General features: G+C 39.7%; 1 protein-coding gene across 2 annotated transcripts in view; it reads right to left on the bottom strand.

Moving 5' to 3' along the window:
- The window catches only part of pard3aa (par-3 family cell polarity regulator alpha, a), a 415020-nt gene that overhangs the window by 196519 nt on the left and 199402 nt on the right, over window positions 1–19099 (bottom strand). For both annotated transcript variants that reach the window (XM_052542320.1, XM_052542319.1), the window contains exons 7-9: window positions 17092–17175; window positions 11843–11968; window positions 7669–8009 (exon numbers count right to left, since the gene is read on the bottom strand). In XM_052542320.1, the coding sequence (XP_052398280.1) occupies window positions 7669–8009; window positions 11843–11968; window positions 17092–17175 (551 nt within the window). The remainder of the gene's footprint in view (window positions 1–7668; window positions 8010–11842; window positions 11969–17091; window positions 17176–19099) is intronic.

Below are 19099 nucleotides of genomic sequence, written 5' to 3' on the forward strand. Positions count from 1 at the left end.
AAACCCGGCTTTGAAGGGTCTTGATGTGCACATGCATCAGGCAAACTGAGCTTTCCAGCTGTCTGTGGAGACGTCAGTAAATCCTGGAAAATGTAGTTATGGGCTCAGACGTGGGGTATCCACTGCAATTTGCTCCCTGTCCACAAAATGACCTTTCTGGGAGGGCAGAATGAATACGAATAGGCAGATGTAGGAGAAGCGGAGAGAAAGAGTAATGGTCAGGACACAGAGGGATCAGTAAGGTTGACCTTATCATCCCAACAACGGCTGTAATGGTAAAAGAAAAGGCAGTCGGGGGGAGATAGAGAGACTGATAGCCCAGACACACATTTGTAGCCTTCAGGACTGTCTGTGTTCGCTTATATTATATCTGGGATAGGTCATGTTCATGGTTTGTGCTCAAAAACGGGAATTTTTCAAGAGGTTAAATGCAATATTCCAGCATCAAAGCAAGTTATGTTCAATAAAACAACACTTGAGGCTTCACAACACAAATAAAAACAGGAAGTTAAAAAGTCACATGGTCACATTTACCATTATTCATAAGCAAAATCCATTCATTACAATAGAAATCGCTGCAAATCTGTACCTTCACCTGAGTGTGAAAGATTTCACCATGTGGATTTAGCAACAGGTTAAAGTTGGTTGTGTTGACTAACAGAAAGCTGATTGAAGATTTCCATGACTTATCTTCTTACATCAGTACACTTTTAATCATTATTAATCAATTGCCCCAATTAAATTTCACCAACATTTTATTAATGTGATCAAATCTTCACAAGAGAAGTGAATGGGGCCAATTTGTGAAGGTTAAAATACTGTTTCAGTAGCACAGCTGCAATATGAAAACATTTAGCATGTTAGTATGATTTTAGTGTTAAAAAAAGTTAATTAACCTTTTCTGTGTAGTATTATCCTAATTCACAACCTTTTTTGCTATGATAACACCATGCAATAAACAATACAACTTTTTGGCTATGGCATTGCAATGTACAGTAAAACATTTTTTTTTTTTTTTTTTTTTTTTTTTAGAATCTAAACATGCAGAAAGTTTCTTGTGAGGGGTAGTTTTAGGTATAGGGTTAGAGTAATGGTACAGAAAATACAGTTTGTACAGTAGAAAAACCATTACGCCTGTCGAATGTGCCCATAAAGTATGGAAACCAGTGTGTATTTGTGTGTGTGTGTTTGTGTGTGTGTGTGCTCTTGTTTTTGTGTCATATCAGGACACAACTCTGTATAATGACATGGGTATGACTCATGTCCCCATTTTTCAAAACACTTATAAATCATACAGAATGAGTTTTTGTCACGCTGTCAGTCTCTGTTTTCCTGGGTGTTCCCTAATGAGCTCACTTCTCCTTAGGCACTTCACCATAGGCACTTTAATTCCTCTAGTCTGGTCCTGTCTTCACAGTAATTGCACTCCAATTAATCGCACAGGTGCAGACAATACTTTGTCGTTCGTCTCCTTATAAATAGCTGTCCTTCTCTGTTGTTTGTATGGAGTCCTTACCCTTCATGTACCTATGTTCTCGTCTCCCGAGACTTCCCCTTACCTTCTCGTTTCTCCGAGTTTCCGTCCGTTCCATCTGGTTTCCTCTTTTGTTTTGTTTTGTTGGTCTCCCAAGACTGTTTATTTTGTATCACCCTTTTTGTGCAATAAATCGTACTTGCAATTGGATCTACCCTCTCCTTGTGTTTTCCCTAACACACATCGTCACAGAAGGACTCCATCCTCACAAGATCCAGCAGTATGTCTACTACCATTTCCTCCCCAGCCAGCAAGCGGGAGAGAAATGGCTTTGAGGGCTCTCGCCTAGTGGTGTTTCCGGGGGACCAGGGGAGGTCGCTCCGGAGCAAGCGGTCGAGAGGAGGTCCCGCAGCGATCTCCACTGTGGGCTCCCGTTGACCCAGGGTTCGGTTGGGAGCCGCCATTTCCCCAGTGTGTCCCAAGACGAGAGAGGAGACGCGAATCGGCCGAGCCAGCGCCGCTGTACCAGATGGCTGCCAGTCCTGTGCTGCTGCATAAAATGGCCACCAACCCAGCGCCGCTGCACGGCATGGCCGCCAACCCAGCACCACGAGACAAGATGGCAGCCAGCACAGCGCCAAAGCACAGAGTGCCCACCAGTCCAGCGCCACAGTACAGGATGGCCGACAGCTCAGCGCTAACACAGCAAGATGGCCACCAATCCAGCGCCACGGTGAAAAATGGCCGCCAGCTCAGCGCCAACGCCCAAGAAGGCCGCTGACTCATTCTTGGACTATTTCTCCATGCTGGCAAAGACCCTAGAAATTCCTAAGACTGTTCACGTTACGGCTGCTGAGCCAGTGCCACAACCCAAGGTGGCCGCCCATCCTGCACCACAGCACAAGTTGGCCGACCCAACGCCTGAGTCTCCAGACAAGGTGCCACCGACTGGCGATCATAGAGGGCGGAGGAGGAGGAGACAGGCGTCTACCATTCCAAAAGTCCGGAGGACGTTCCCGAGTGGGCCGCTGCCGTCCAGGAGGACGTTCCCGATGCAGTGCCGATGCCGCTCCCGATGCTGTTCCGGAGGCCGAGGCGGTGCCCGAGGCCGTTCCCGATGCTGTTCCGGAGGCCGAGGCGGTGCCCGATGCTGTTCCGGAGAACGAGGCGGTGCCCGATGCTGTCCCGGAGGCCGAGGCGGTGCCCAAGGCCATTCCCGAGGCGGTGCTCGATGCCATTCCCGAGGCCGAGGTGGTGCCCGATGCCGAGGCAGTGTCCGTTGCTGTTCTGGAGGCCGAGACGGTGCCCGATGCTGTTCCGGAGGCCGAGGCGGTTCCCGAGGCTGTTCCCGAGGCGGTGCCCGAGGCCGCTCCCGATGCCGTGACCGAGGCGGGCCCGAGGCCGTTCCAGAGGCGGTGCCCGAAGCCGAGGCGCCTAACGTCTCCACAGGCAGTCCAGAGTCAAGTCAGGTTCCTGTTGACCTTCCCAAGTCAAGTCAGGTGCCCATTGACTTTCCAGAGTTGAGTCAGTTCACGGTTGACCCTCTATAGTCGAGTCAGGTGTTCATGGACCCTCCAGAGTCAGGGTTAGTCACCGTCGACCTTCCAGAGTCAGGGTTAGTTACCACTGACCCTCTAGAGTCAGGGCTAGTTCCTGTTGACCATCCAGAATCGAGTCATGTTCCAGTTGTTCCTATTGAATCAAGTCCGATTCCTGTTGACCTTCCTGAGTCGATTCAGGTGCCCGTCGACTTTCCAGAGTTGAGTGAGTTCCCGGTGGACCCTCCTGAGTCGAGTCAGATGTTCATGGACCCTCCTGAGTCAGGGTTAGTCACCGTCGACCATCCAGAGTCAGGGTTAGTTACCGTTGACCCTCCACAGTATAAAAACCATTACGCCTATTGTATGAACCCACTTTTCACAGAAACAAATGTGTGTGTGTGTGTGTGTGTGTGATTATGAACATTATGCCACAAATGCACTTTACTGAGCTTAACTTGTATTGGAACTCCCCTGTTCCAAAGAACACAAGCCTGCCGCAGCATGGGGTCAGTAGCTGTGCTGTTCTCTGAATGGTTGATGTTTGTTATGGTGCTGGGCTAAATGTTCCAAGACGTACAGCCACAGCCAGCAGAAGTGAAGCCAGAGTCAATAACAGGCCTGTGAAGCTATCAAACCCCACCTGATGCATCCTACAAGATAATTACTACAATCAAACTTTCGGCCATTAGGACATTCAGCTGTTAACGGCTTACAATCAAGTAATTACAGGGATGGAACACTAATAGCCCCGCACTAATTAATAACACATGTGGCACGGTCTACTTTCAGGTTTTTTTCTGTTGGTGATGTGTTTTTGTTGTTGTTTTTGGATTATGTGAGAGAAAGAATATAAGAAATGTTGTCTATGTAACTGTGCCAAAGTCTTAAAGCTTAAAAAATCAAGCAATGTAAGGCAGTACAGAAAATTACAGCTTGAAGAAGAAATTAGGATAATGTGCATTCATTTATGAGGGCTTGAGAGGGAAATCAGGAGGAAAAGACAAATAAGAGAGGACAGGGAGGATTTTTAAAAATAGTATTTTAAAATTATCATAACAAAAAAAGACAAAGACTACATCCACATAGCAAAGAAATAAAAATAATAACTTCAAATAACTTTTTCCTGTTTGACCAAACAAACAAACAAACAAATAACATAAATAAATAAATAAATAATATTAAAAGACAAATTAGACATTTATGTGTCCTTGCAATGTTCACTCACAGGGAGAATGTCATTTCGATGGCAGAATATAATAAATAATAATTATTAAAAAAAAAAATTAAGGGGGATGAACCTAGAGTAGAAACAGCATCCGATGCGTTGTTTGATTCAGCAGTGCACCTGTCACTGAATCCAACTTGAATTTGATATAAAGACAGCACTGTTTTTTTATTTATTGGTGGTAAAGTGCCCAGAGCAAATACATCTCTCCGCTGGCACAGACATGTTGAAGCCAGTCTGAGAGAGCTCTGACAGATTAAACTGGCTCGACGAGGGCAATATTTCCTAACTCACTACAAACGGGACGAAACGAGAGAGGGCATCAGCTTGCAGGTGAAGTCCCGGGCAGAGACCAAGCCCTCTGTGTTTGTACTGGTAAACGCTGAAGGCTCCCACAGATCTGCTGTATTTAGCCTGTAACACAAGCTCTTCCAGAAGCACAGCGCTCAACATCTGCTGCATCACAGCCGGAAACGCCCTTCCTGTCTCCCTCCCTCTATCTCTGCCAATCAGAGGGAGAGACCATGGAGATGGACTGAGACTGAAGAGCAGCATTCGTGTTCGGATTCAGGGCCAGTAATGTGCTAAGTTACTTTGTCTCATCTGGACTGGGCTTGCTTTTTTGCTTTTAATATAAAAAAGTTCTATTTTTGGCAAATATAAAACCCCTTTCACATCAAAAGTGAAATGAATACGCCTCAGGCTAATGTAAATCTGTACAGTAGTCAACAGTCAAACAAACTAACCTGCTATTCTGGATTCCATGAAGAATAAGACGGAGGAGAAGAAATTCAGCACTCTTCAGCAATAAATAAAATTAAACAAATGTTATGTTTAGCTAAATTATTTTTTTATTATTATTATGACCGAATTGGATCATTGAAGGTCAGCAGCAAAGACACCAGTTAATAGAACGAGTATATGTGTGTTATTTAACATATTTAATTATTTGCATTTCACAGTTTTTATTCATTTTGAGGAATACCGTATCTGTTTTTGTGCAAGTGAGATGACTTGGAAAAAAAGTTATCTGATTATGTAACTTGCATTAATTGTAATGCATCACCCATTATGAAATTACATAATTACAAAAAAGCACTTCAATACAAATTTAATGTGTAATATATTTTCAGTTAATTGCAATTATCATGCAATTAAGTGTCCAAAAACATTACATTAAGTTCACACTTAAGTATATATTTTCTTAAAGGTGCCATCTGTAATGTTTGGCAAAAAAAAATCAAGTCATACTCCACATTCCATAACAGATGGGGGCAGTATTTTGTTTTCACAAAGGACGCATCCAAGTCATATGACAATACTAGATACTGTGAGGACTGTCAGTCTACTCACTTCTGTGAATATTACACCCCAAAAAGGCTACAGACACACATAATGCTCTTGAGTAACACCTCCAGCATGCACCAGGCTGCATGACAGACTCCCTCTTTCACCTGCGCTTGTCTTTTCAATTAAAAGCTAGCGTGGTTTACGCCTGCCCTCCCCAACCCACTCCATATTTCAGACCACGCTGAAGCCCGGCCCATTTGTTGTCAGGATTTAATTGTGTCTTTAGCGCTCGCTCTCCTGCTGCGTCAACCTAAGAGATGAAAATACGACAAGCTTCCTGACAAAGAAACGCATTTTTGCTCTTTCATTTAAACACGCCGGAGCGTGTGATTACGCCATCGCTAAAACAAGGACATGGTGACAAAGAGGGGAGGGAAAACAGCGTCAGAGAAACAGAGTTTTGTGGCTTTCCGTTCCGTTCTAGCATCTTCTTCTCAAAACCGCTGCTAATGGAGCTCAGCGGCGCTGCTGCAGAAGCAGTAACAGATATTCCTCAGACGTCTTGGTTCATGCATAAACATGAGTCTGTTTGAGTCTGTGGTATCTCTGATAGACATTTCCAGTTCTCCCTCGGTGTGAAACGCTGAGATGCAGCTGCCGTGCAGAACCAATGGGATCTGGAGCCGTACGTGAGTCTGAGAGGAAGCTGCAGACACACTTCCTGACAATAGCAGATAGAGTCCTTTGAAGAACTAACTGCATTAGTTACACGATGTTAGTCGCTACAGTGGAAAAGAAGATACACTGCCATTCGCACAGATATCATCAGCTATTAAAATAGCAGAAAATACAGGCAACTTCAGAGGAAACAAACAAATAAATGAATAAATGCATATCGTATGTTATTTTTTTTTTCTTTTCTATACAAGGGCGTTTCGATTTGATCATTATTAATGCCAGTGGTTTTGAAATAAAAAGTTCAACACGCATGTATGTGTATGGGCTCATAATCTATTACGACTGAGAATGGGAGATGTTTCTTCTATTTCAAGCACAAAGGCACCAGCACGCGCTGTAGCCTGTATCCTTTCATATTAAAGCACAAAATAAACCATGCAATGTCGTGGTCAGTTAAGTCATGAAGTTACCAAAAAGTTGATTAAATCTGCCTTAAAACTGTGCAACCATGTAATATATTTTATATGATTTAAATTTAAGAACATGTCTCTGAAATGGTTTTCAAAACTGTCCTGGAGCAGCCCAGACCTGTCTCACTCATCTAATACAGCCGATTTAACTCCACAGCTCATTAATAGAGACCCTAAGACCTGAAGTGGGTCAGAAAAGAGATAAATAAGAGGAGTTGATGCGTGTCAGATTCACGTCACGTTCAGCAGTGGAAGCTCTTAAAGAAACAGCAGCCAAAACAACCTAATAACCCACTGTTGTGGTGTCTATTAAACAAAGGACAAAGAAAAATAACTTTTATAGCTTTAAGGGTTATTTTATTTATATTTTTCATTTTTTTGTTGTTTTTTTTTTTACTTCAATTTCTGTATATTTCTGCTGAAGGGCAAAGTACTGGCCTTCATTCATAAAAAAAAAAAAAAAAAAAAAGAAGAAAAAAAAACTGTGTTGTTTGTAAATTAATCTGAAGATTGAATGTGAAATCATTGCAATATAAAAGTAGATTTAAAAACTTTAATGTTAGGTAGGATTAATCGCAATTAATTTCAAAAAGAAATGTGTGTTTAATGAGTTTTTTTATCGATTGACAGAACTAATGATATTATTTCATATCATATTAATTTATTTAAAAAAGATATTAAAACAAATGAACAAATGTTTTTACTTGGCCTTTGTTTGTTTGTTTTTCCTTGTATTTATTTATTTATTTTTTAATTAAATGTTGCTCTCAGCTACAGTAGCAATGAGACACATTTTACACAATTAAATAAATTCTTCAAAACACTGCAGATTTGAAAAAAAAAAAAAAGTCTACATATCATGTCTAGGCCGTCCCATCAGCGCTCTACCAAATCTGATTATTTCAGTGAACCAGGTAAACGTACTCGTATGAAAGGTCATGTTACCGTGCAGCGCTGTGAGTCAGTATGATGAGACTTGAGTAATATTACCTTTCCTCAGCTGGACGTTGAACTTGCGGCCGATCTTTTTGGAGTAGCCCACAGAGGAGGTGGCACTGGTGGGTCTGGAGGACTGGATGGAGCCCGGTGGGGTCTGGTTTGATATGTGCTGAAGCGTGGGATAGCCCAGGGTCGATTCGGCTTTGGACATTCTCCGTGGGCTATAGTCGACACCTCCTCCCAACAGACTGGCCCTGTCCCCGGGGCCCGGAGCAGCCTGAAGGCCCAGTTCGTTCTGAGACAGCAGCTCGTATTGGGCTTTCTTCACCGCTGGAACTACATGAAACAGGATGAGTGGAGTACGCATAGCCTGTCTGAACAAATCCTGGGCCCTGAGGGGAGAGAACAGCACACACACACACACACACACACACACACACAGGTTTCAGTAAGGATGTATCTCGTTGTCAATTACTGAACAGGCTCACACTAACTACTGGGACTGTTAAAAGCAGAGCAGATGCAGAGGTCAAAAGGTCGCCTTGCTTTATCGTTGGCTAATTGTACTGGTAAGTTGGAAACAAGGTTAATTCACGTTATCTGCCATTTTCATAATCGCAAAGCCTTGGGGAGGAAGCAGTGAAATGTATTAGAGGAAACGGGATCTGTTTTCATAAGTGTGCCACATGGAGGACAAAAACAGCAGCCCATCAGACCTGCAAGATATGGCTAAAAGGAACACTAAAAAACCTGGATAAGTCAAATAAATATATAGCAGATCTCATTATGATGGAGTAGTTCATAAGTAGCGTATGTATATTAGAAACAGTCATTCTGAATGTATAGAATGAGGTGATTTTATTAACTCTTTCCATGTCTTCACTGTTGTGCCCTGCCTAGTCCACAATCTCCGGATCAAAAACAGAGACGAGGAAGATGCAGAAACGAGTGATCTCTTATGTGAGCATATGAAAAATATGCATCTAAAAAAAAAAATGCAATCATTAAAAGTAAACCGCATATAAATGAAAACGGCCTAACGTTAGCGAGTGAAATGTTAAAATGTGTGTTTTTTTTTGCTTTTTTTTTTTTTGAAAGTCTCAGCATTTATTTTAGAATAGAAATCTTTTTAACAATTTACTATCATTTTTGATCATCGTTGCTGGAAAAAATATAAACAAAAATCTGACTAAAAAGTTTTGAATGGTACAACGATTTTGTAAGAGGGAACATTTAATTTATTCACTTTTTTCATGCATCTTGATGTAGAAAACTTGAAATGATATAAGCAAGAGCGATAGCCATGGAAAAAGCAGAAATAATAATTAAAAAGTTCAGTCTGTTCCTCACATAATGCAATCCTATGACTTCAGAAGACTTGAAATACAGTGCACAAGTCACCACTTTTATTTATTTTTCTTCCAGTTTTAGAGATTGGAAGCTGCAGTCAGCGTTTACATTCAATCATATGGAGCTTAAAACAACACGAGTCTGAGTAAACCCTGCCAAAATCCTCATATTTCTAGTAAACTACAGCTGTAAACACCCCCAAAAAAATCCAAGACATGCACATCAGAAATGCAGGTTAATGCTGCTATTTAGCATATAGATAGTTTGACCCAGAAACTTAAACCCAACACAAGATCACGAAACAGCAGAGGAACAAACGCTCGACAGTTATGCACGTCGCTATTTACTCCTTTAACATAAAAACCATCATAGTGAGTTATTTCCGTCTCAATAAACTCTTCATTAAATCAATCTCTGCAGCTACACAGAAAATAGCGCCTCACTTTAGGGACGCCCAACTATTGTTATGCAAATGTTGCCCCCGCCTGCCTCCAAACGAGCGAAGCGGTGACACACGGCTAATCACGCGACTCCCTCTGTCTGATTGAATAATAAATGACTCCATCAACTCATCATTACATTGAGTTAGATCAACCGCTGATAAATATTTACCCATGCAAACAATCCAATAAGATTAGAATATCGTCATGAATTATAACTCCACATGGAGCACAATCAAGAAACAGAGGGAGAGAGAGAGAGAGAAAACATTGGTCTGCATGAATCCAGCAGCTGTGAGAGAGGAAAAGACGACAACACAGATGCAGATTAAACCGTTACTCTCTTGTGAAGTGACTTTACAAGAATGGAAACCGTGAGTTTGTTTACAGATAACTAACATATCAAATCGACGAGACAAACATCCTGAGGGATGGCAATATATACCAAGAACAAAAGGATGTAATATCTAATATGTATAACGCTCCCAATGTGTATGTAATTCACAAGCTCGTGTTTAATCCTTGACCCGCTAGGTTTGTGTATTTGCACTAGTGGCGAAAGCTTGCACATGTATAAGTTCTCATGCAAAAATATAGCAGAGCAATTAAAACATAATAACGTTTTGGGACACTGGGGAAATTAACTTGTGGTGTGGGTTTGTGTAAGCGGACTGAATGATGTATGTAAATTAGTTTTAGACGAGATTATGAATTGTCCCGCAGCTGTGCCTTTTCTGTGCTTTGTGGCGAATTCCAACCAGAGCTGTTTATTATTATTCATTCGTTCTCCTGTTGCAGCTGAGTTTGTTCTCATCTTGCCTTATACAATCATCCGGACCAGGCCAGCCGAGACGAACAAGACTGAGCCAAAGGAAGCTCGTGATGATAAATGTGGAAAGAAACTCTACCTGCAAGCGATGTTCTCATCTTTTCTGCAGATTACATGTAATCAGTTACTCCCCAGATCTGAAGGTGGGTTCTTTTACATGAGTTTTATCCTCAGAACACTGGCTGAATGTCTGATGCATGAGATAAGAAAACACACAAAATGCGAAACACTTCACGACTCTTGAAGTCATCATCTGATTGGTTGAATTCTACACGATTTCCTTGAGATGTGCGTGTCACTTTCTTTACCAGTGTGACTGGGATCAAACCAATTATGTTACCCTCTGTTTAAAGAAGAAAGCAACTGTGTTTATAATTGTGACAACGAGCGCTTATCATGATCAACTACATGCAGGATTTTCAAAAGTGTATAAAGTTCACGTCTCTTGTTCTTGAATTAATGATTTATCCGCTGCAGGTCGGTCTATTATTGTAGGGACATCAACTCTACATTTTAAAAAAATGATGCTGAACAAAATGAACTGTGATTGTTTGCTTTACATGTCAATCAGATGACCTTATGGGTGATGCTCAGCTACGCTTTTACACTAACTTGAGTACATTTGTGGTTACTTTTTTACTTAATTAAACTGGGCAAGGTTTATTTTGTTACTTTAATACAATAAATGTTAAGAAGTTAGTAGTTCATTTCAAGAGCACAGCCTCATTTTACTTGAGCAATTCACCAACGATTCACTTTTTGTGAGTCGATTCTCTTCAAAGAATGAAAAATACAAATATCTTACTTTTTTTTTTTTTTGGTTCAGCAGACTTTAGGAATATTAACGAAATTAAATAATCTATAAGTCATCTAGATTCATCTATAAATATATCAAAAATGTATCACTTCCTAGTGTTTGTTCGTTTAGGTAAAAGGCAGTTTTGATTTATATGCTGTTTAATGCTTAATTATCACATTATTTTACATATGCATCTGTTTTACATACGCAATCACTTTTTTGTGCTTCTTCTTCACAGTGTTTTTGAATCAGAGATTCTTTACTCTTGCAGAAGATGTGTAATAGCGCCCCCTACTGTATAACAGTGAAAACACAGAAGAGGGGAAAGAGTTTGTCTGATTGTGGGTGTGCATGAGTTCATATATTCAACTAAATAAAAATAGAAAAAAGTTTGTCAAGGCAAACTATGAATTTGGCTTGAGAAAGCCAGATCAGAACATTTGAAAAAAGTTTGAAAAACATTGAAGTTTTGAAGGCAATGAAGTCTATTGGATGGATGGATAGACAGTTCTGAACTCTAAAAGTTAAAGTTTAACAGAGTATCAGGCTTATCTTACTGCACAAACCTTCAAAGAAATCAAGACAGATTTGTAATCAACCTTACAATAACCTCTACTGCTGCATCTGATCCACGAACAACTTCTGTAAACTTTACACAGAGATGCTATTCTTTGTTTAGTTCGAGAGAGGGCTGAGAGTAAAAGCTCTGAGGAAGACTGAAAGCTCATGAAAGTGTGGAAAGGAGAGAAAGGTTGAAAGGACAAAGCGTGAAGACGGTCTCTGCGTCTCCTCCAGAGAAGGGCTTACTGTTCGAATCGGATGTTGCGCAGGTCTGCGTTATTAATCCGGACGATACAGTCGTTCTCCTGGAACAGAGCTTCCCGCTCCGCCTTCCCGCCCCTCTCCAGCCTCTTCACTAACAAGCCCAGCGTCCTGGAACAGGCACAGCAGATATTAGAGACACTGAGCTCAGATCAGCTACACCACACATCACTGTCAGAGCCTGACACAGACGCACAGCTTCAACCAGATGTGATCTAACACAGAACCCACACTTAGCTTCAATTAGACGGCAGCATGCAATTAAAATCAGTGCATTTAAACACACTGCACAAGCAGTTTTGGGAATATTTTGAATAGCTGTAGCTCAGAGTGCTACAAATAATTACAATGGTAAACACAGTTTCCACAAAAATAACAGTTACTACAATTATTATAACTTCTGTACATGACAGTTAATTAACATTGTGATTTCTTTAAACAGCATCAGAAGCTTTAGTAGTAGTAGTAGTATTAAATAATAATAAAATAAATACAATATAAATAATTAACTATATAATTATTATTAAAATATGAATTACTTCACTTACAGTACAGTAACACAATGAATTAATATGGCATCTCTTTTAAAAATGTTAAGATGATTTCATAATTTCTGTAATTATTATTATTATTATTATTATTATTATTATTTATTATTACAATTTCAATCATACATACACACATATATATATATATATATATATATATATGTGTGTGCGTGTGTATGCAATATTTATTATTAGTAGTATATAGTGTAGTTGTAGTATTTTTGTGGAAACTATAGTAATCATGGTAAATGCTTGTAAAACACAAATCTACAAACATTATATTCAACACAATCAAAGAAACAAACATGTGTGTCCTCTGCATCCTTTCATGAAAATATCAGACAGTCAAGAACATTGTATATATTCCATATTCAAAAAGGATAAGAGTTAGTGATGGATGGCAACGTGTCACCTTTATCCAATCTAAAACAAGTACTGTGAAAATGAACACAGTTCCCATTGATCTTGAACTGTTGAGGAGTTTTCTGTTCCTGGCGGCTCTCTTTCAACTCAATGCATCATAAAATACGTTTCTGAATGTAAGCTGCCTTTGGCCGTATGGATTTTTTGGCACTTTTCACAGACCTGCGGTGGTTTCGGTTTCAGAGCGCTGCGGCCCCTAATCTACAAACCCTGGGACGCAATCATGTGAAATGCAGCGTCACATTTGATGGGTTTAAAAAAACATGGAGACGTTTCTGATTTAAACAGAGCTTATGAACTCTTACTCTCCCTGAGGCCTGAGTCTGTCAAACTTTCACTAAAACTAAAACAATACATTCATATTAACATATTTATGTGTGTGTGTGTGTGTGTGCACTGATGGGAGCAGGCAGGAGATGGATTGTTTAAATGCACAAAAAGCAGAACCTGACTTGAATAGGTGATGTGAGTGAACCAACAAACAAGTAATAAATACTTTGACTGAATCTGCTGGAGAAACAGACAGATCAAACACAGTGTGCAGCAGACAGCTGTGAGCGGTTTGGCTGTGGTGAGTCTATGGTGTGGTCTTGTGAAGTAATCACACAGCTTGCACTTCGTCTTTGTGATCTTGATGTGGAGCAGCTGTGGGGAAGAGTGAGCATTAGTTCAGCTCCCACTGGACTGATGGACGATCTGTAGAGGCTCATTAGTCATTAGTTTAAAACCGAGACTTTAGGTGCGGTCGCTCTGAACTTCTAAATGACTTCAAAACACGCAACAAATATGGCCGACAGGATGTGCACTTTACTTTCTGCTGCAAATGAAAAGAAACTATGAATGGCCAGCATTAATGCTAAATATTAACATTGAGGATGCAAGATATATCATTAACCTACAGTATAATAAATCAACACTAATCTATTTGCAAGTAGATATGTAATTGTGTATTAGCATTTCCCTTGTTTGTTAGATTAGTTTTTTTCACTTCATCTTTTAAGAAGGTAGACATGCTGTTAAATTATCTTGACATAATTATGCCTCTTTTTTTTGGTACTGTACTCTATATTGCAGTCATGCAACTCAATTGTTTTTAGGTTTTGCAATTGTTTTATTTATTAAGACAAAATAATTCCTTTAAATTAAATTTTGGCCATTTAATTCAATTGTGGTTATCAGTCTAAAAATCTAAACACATCTAAACACAATTTAAAATTATTCATTTTGTGCAATACAGTGTTGCAATGCTTAAATTCAAAGAATATAATGTCTAATTTTAGTTTTTAGCATTTTGTGTTTTATTTTCCATTTATTTAGACATATATATCTCAGTCCTGGCAGAGTATTTATTCAAAAGTGTGAGTTTTCCCATCAAAGTAAGCCTATGCAACACATTTATGCAAGTATCCCACTTTCTGATGGCTTTAGCATAAGCAGAGTCACCGTCTCTTGAGTGATGGCCCAGAAGACTGAAGAGGAGGAGAACACCTGTTCTTATCCACTGTCTTTAATAGAATAACTGCACAATCAGGACCCATTTATGCCGAGCAATTAGACCCTGCCTTGTTTGCGGTGAACGCTGGTCATGTGATCAGATCTCGTTACTGGAGTCACGGTTCTGCAAGACTCTGTGTCTAAGTCATTTTCTGAGATGTCACATGACTCATGATGTTGGCAGAGAGAAGCCACTCTGAGCCCTTGCTGTCACCTCGTGCCCTCTTCAAGATGCTAATGAGTTAACATTCAACACATCCCACCAATCACACGAGATGAGCTGATGAAGTCATCACGCTGTTGCTGAGGAGCTGTGCCATTGTGTTTGTTTGAGTGTAATTGACAGTTCTGATTAGATATTAACTAGAGTATCAGATGAGGGACAATTTACAATTTACCCTCAGATTCATTCAAGGACACACTGACAAGGACAAATTGCTACAGAATGTGAGCACAGAAAAATGTTTCTATTTATGAAAATATGCATAAATCAAGACTTTAATTATATTCATAGCAGGCTGTGCAATAAAGGTTATAGAGTTAATAATAATAATAATAATAATAATAATAATAATACAATTTCATTTGACAAATGTCCAATAACTAATATTTACACAGGGACACAATAAGATCTACAATAACAGATCATTGATAATAAATAAATAAATACATACATTTTATTTGTAAGTTTTTAAAATCAAATGTTTAGAACCCAGTTCTAAATAGTAACCCAATAATATTTTTTTTATTATTTACACAACAACAACAACAACAACAACAACAACAATAATAATAATAATAATAATAATAATAATAATAATAATAATAATAATAATAATAATAATAATAATAATATTGTTGTTGTTGTTGTTCTGATATAGTAGTTATTATTGTGTCAATTATGAAGGAATGTCCTTGGAAGACTGGGTTACTATTTAGAGTTGGATTCTAAATATTAGTTTTTGGATATTAAAATAATAATAATAAAACTATAATTGTATATACTGAAACTTAACCTAGTCAAAGGGTTATAGCTTTTTTGAGGAGGCTTGGCATTCATTTCATAAACCAGCATCACATTAAGCCTGAAGAGGTTGTGCATTTTTATTGCTAATAAACAGCTCTCTGAATACCCTTTATAGTCGTCACTGACTACATTAGAACAGTTTTTCATTCATGTGCACCTTCCTTTCATCATTTCGCTTCTCTTCCCACAGCTGACCTTGGCTGTTGTGAATGACCAATAATATGGATGAGCTTTTAGTCAGATTGGGTGAAGCAGTTTAGACGGATTGGCTTGGCCGGATTGAGGCTTTTCTTGCTCCAATAAAGCTGCCTAATTTATTCAGCGCCATGCCCCACGTCCCCTTTGTCCTTCTGGAGGGGCACAGAGTGTTTAGCAGAGTCCCATTCTGTTCTTTCTGTGTCCTTATAGAGAATCTGAGCTGCTGTAGCTTTGCTTTCATTATTCAGCTGGAGAATGTGGTTATAGAAGATGCAAACCTGTTCAAGAGGAGCCCATACTGTCAACACATGCTTGAGGAATGATGAAAAACCACCTTAAATGGATGGTACATGCTGGGGAATAAAAGTCAACTTCTGCATAGACACCTTGAGGGAAACTTGTCAAGATATGAGAGAAATCTGAAGATGCAGAGGACACAACTGAGGATTACAGACACAAGCTGCTCCAGAACACAACCTGCGAGTCTTAAAGGGACAGTTCACCCATACATTAACATTTACTGTTCATTTACTCGCCCTCAGGCCATACAAGATGACAAGAGGTGACTCTTTTACTTCTTCAGAATAGTAAAGAAGTTTAGCTGAAACCATGGTCGTTGGTGATTCATAAAATGCAAGTCAATGGCTGCAATCACTTTTTAGAGTCAAAAAAGCACATCAAGGAACACAAAATTCATATCCATGGCTCGACCCAACCGGATCGGTCTGTGCAAGAAACTGAACATTATTCACAACATTATTACCTGTAATCTAAGGCAAACGGGGAAATTTGATTATGTGAACGTATCAGTGAAGAGGCAGCACAAATGCACCACACCGGAAGCGAGACTTTTTGGATAGATGGCTCAACTCTTTGGAACCAAGATAAAGCATAAAAACTTTCATTCAAGCGTTCGGTTCACTCAAGCTCATTATCAGCTCATCTGTCTTCAGTCCGAGTCAAACCGTTTCCTCAGTTCAGTGACTGCTGGAGGTACTGGAGCGCTGAATCTGTTCATTCATCACAGGATCAGATACACAGCTATTAGAGTGACTATCGGGCTTCCAAAAGTGAGTTTAGTTCACTAAAATGGTCAAACTGGTTCAGAATGATTCACTGAAGAACCGATCGTCACTCTTTATCTCGTGCCTGAGGCTCTGGAGCACAGGTAATAATGCTGTAAATAATGACTGGCTGTTGCACTTCTTAAGACCACAATATATCGTCGGGAGCCATTGGTATTTTAATTTGTCTTGCCTGTACATGCTTTTTTGACTCTCAAAGTGCCAGTAGCCATTGACTTGTATTTTCTGAATCACTGTGGATCATGGCCTCGTTTTGCTGAAGAAAAAAGTTACCTACGGTCATCTTCTATGGCCTGAGGGTGAATAAATTAACTGCAAGTTTTCATTTTTGGGTGAACTTTCCCTTTAAAAACAACACTGAAAGGAAGGAAAATATCTATGTTTTTAAATGGCCTATGGAATGAGTTCACAAGAATAAAATGAATTCGGTGAAGATAATGTGGTTTTGTAAAGCTTTACCTTCTGTCTCTGGCACTGAAAGGCACCACGTGGATTCCTAGCGGCCCACCGCCATTGGACACCTCAACCGGCTTCAACATTTCACTAGGGACATTGAGAAATGAGGGCAATGAGAGAAGAAACAAAACAAGAGAAACCAAGTAAACAGAGAAAAGGCGATACATAGAAAGTTTAGAGCATGACAGAGCGGCTATGAGTAGCTATGAGTTGCAAGCTAAGGCTAGTTTAGATCCAGTCCAGCACGAGTCCATCTATAACCCCAGGGGCCATTAAAACACACGGGTCGATGGACGACCCAAACAGACACTTCAATTAAGTGATTAGGATCAGATTGAGCCAGTTCTGTGTTTTTAACAGTCAGGGAGCGCACACTACACCTGAGAGAAAACCTCTGGCATGAACACATGGGATAAAGAGAGGACCACAAACATCAGCAAAAAAGATGAGCACAAGATCTGCGGTCTGTTAAACAGTCATCGTTTCCTGATAGTTTAAGACTAATTCACCTAAAAATCACCATTTGGAACACACATCAGGGCTATTATACTAAACCAGTAAAAAAAATGAAACTAAAACCAATTAAAATTTGTAAAAAAAATAAATAAATAAATAAATATATATATATATTTTGGCTACAGCTCATGAAAACCCAAAATTCCTATCTCAAAAAATTAGCATATCATGAAAAGGTTCTCTAAACGAGCTATTAACCTAATCATCTGAATCAACTAATTAACTATAAACACCTGCAAAAGATTCCTGAGGCTTTTAAAAACTCCCAGCCTGGTTCATTACTCAAAACCACAATCATGGGTAAGACTGCCGACCTGACTGCTGTCCAGAAGGCCATCATTGACACCCTCAAGCGAGAGGGTAAGACACAGAAAGACATTTCTGAACGAATAGGCTGTTCCTAGAGTGCTGTATCAAGGCACCTCAGTGGGAAGTCTGTGGGAAGGAAAAAGTATGGCAAAAAACACTGCACAACGAGAAGAGGTGACCGGACCCTGAGGAAGATTGTGGAGAAGGACCGATTCCAGACCTTGGGGGACCTGCGGAAGCAGTGGACTGAGTCTGGAGTAGAAACATCCAGAGCCACTGGATTTTTCAGCACGACCTGGCACCTGCTCACAGTGCCAAAACCACTGGTAAATGGTTTACTGACCATGGTATTTCTGTGCTCAATTGGCCTGCCAACTCTCCTGACCTGAACCCCATAGAGAATCTGTGGGATATTGTGAAGAGAAAGTTGAGAGATGTAAGACCCAACACTCTGGATGAGCTTAAAGCCCCTATCGAAGCATCCTGGGCCTCCATAACACCTCAGCAGTGCCACAGGCTGATTGCCTCCATGCCACGCCGCATTGAAGCAGTCATTTCTGCAAAAGGATTCCCGAACAAGTATTGAGTGCATAACTGAACATAATTATTTGAAGGTTGACTTTTTTTGTATTAAAAACACTTTTCTTTTATTGGTCGGATGAAATATGCAAATTTTTTGAGACAGGCATTTTGGGTTTTCATGAGCTGTAGCCAAAATCATCAGTATGAAAACAATAAAAGACCTGAAATATTTCAGTTGGTGTGCAATGAATCTAAAATATATGAAAGTTTAATTTTTATCATTAAATTATGGAAAATAATGAACTTTATCACAATATGCTAATTTTTTTAGAAGGACCTTTATATATATATATGTGTGTGTGTGTGTGTGTGTGTGTGTGTGTGTGAGAGAGAGAGAGAGAGAGAGAGTGTGTGTGCGCGTTCAAAGAAAACTACAATTAAAATGAAAAAGTTAAAATTAAATACTAATTCAAAATATTAATAAAGAACATGAATACTATTATTTTATATAAAACACACACACACACACACACACACACACACACACACACACACACACACACACACACACACACACACACACATATATATATATATATATATATATATGTATATAGCTTAAATTAAAATAAAATTAAATTAATGCATTTAGCAGACACTTTTA

This window comes from Carassius gibelio, chromosome A24 (assembly GCF_023724105.1).
Source record: "Carassius gibelio isolate Cgi1373 ecotype wild population from Czech Republic chromosome A24, carGib1.2-hapl.c, whole genome shotgun sequence".
Lineage (NCBI taxonomy): Eukaryota > Metazoa > Chordata > Actinopteri > Cypriniformes > Cyprinidae > Carassius > Carassius gibelio.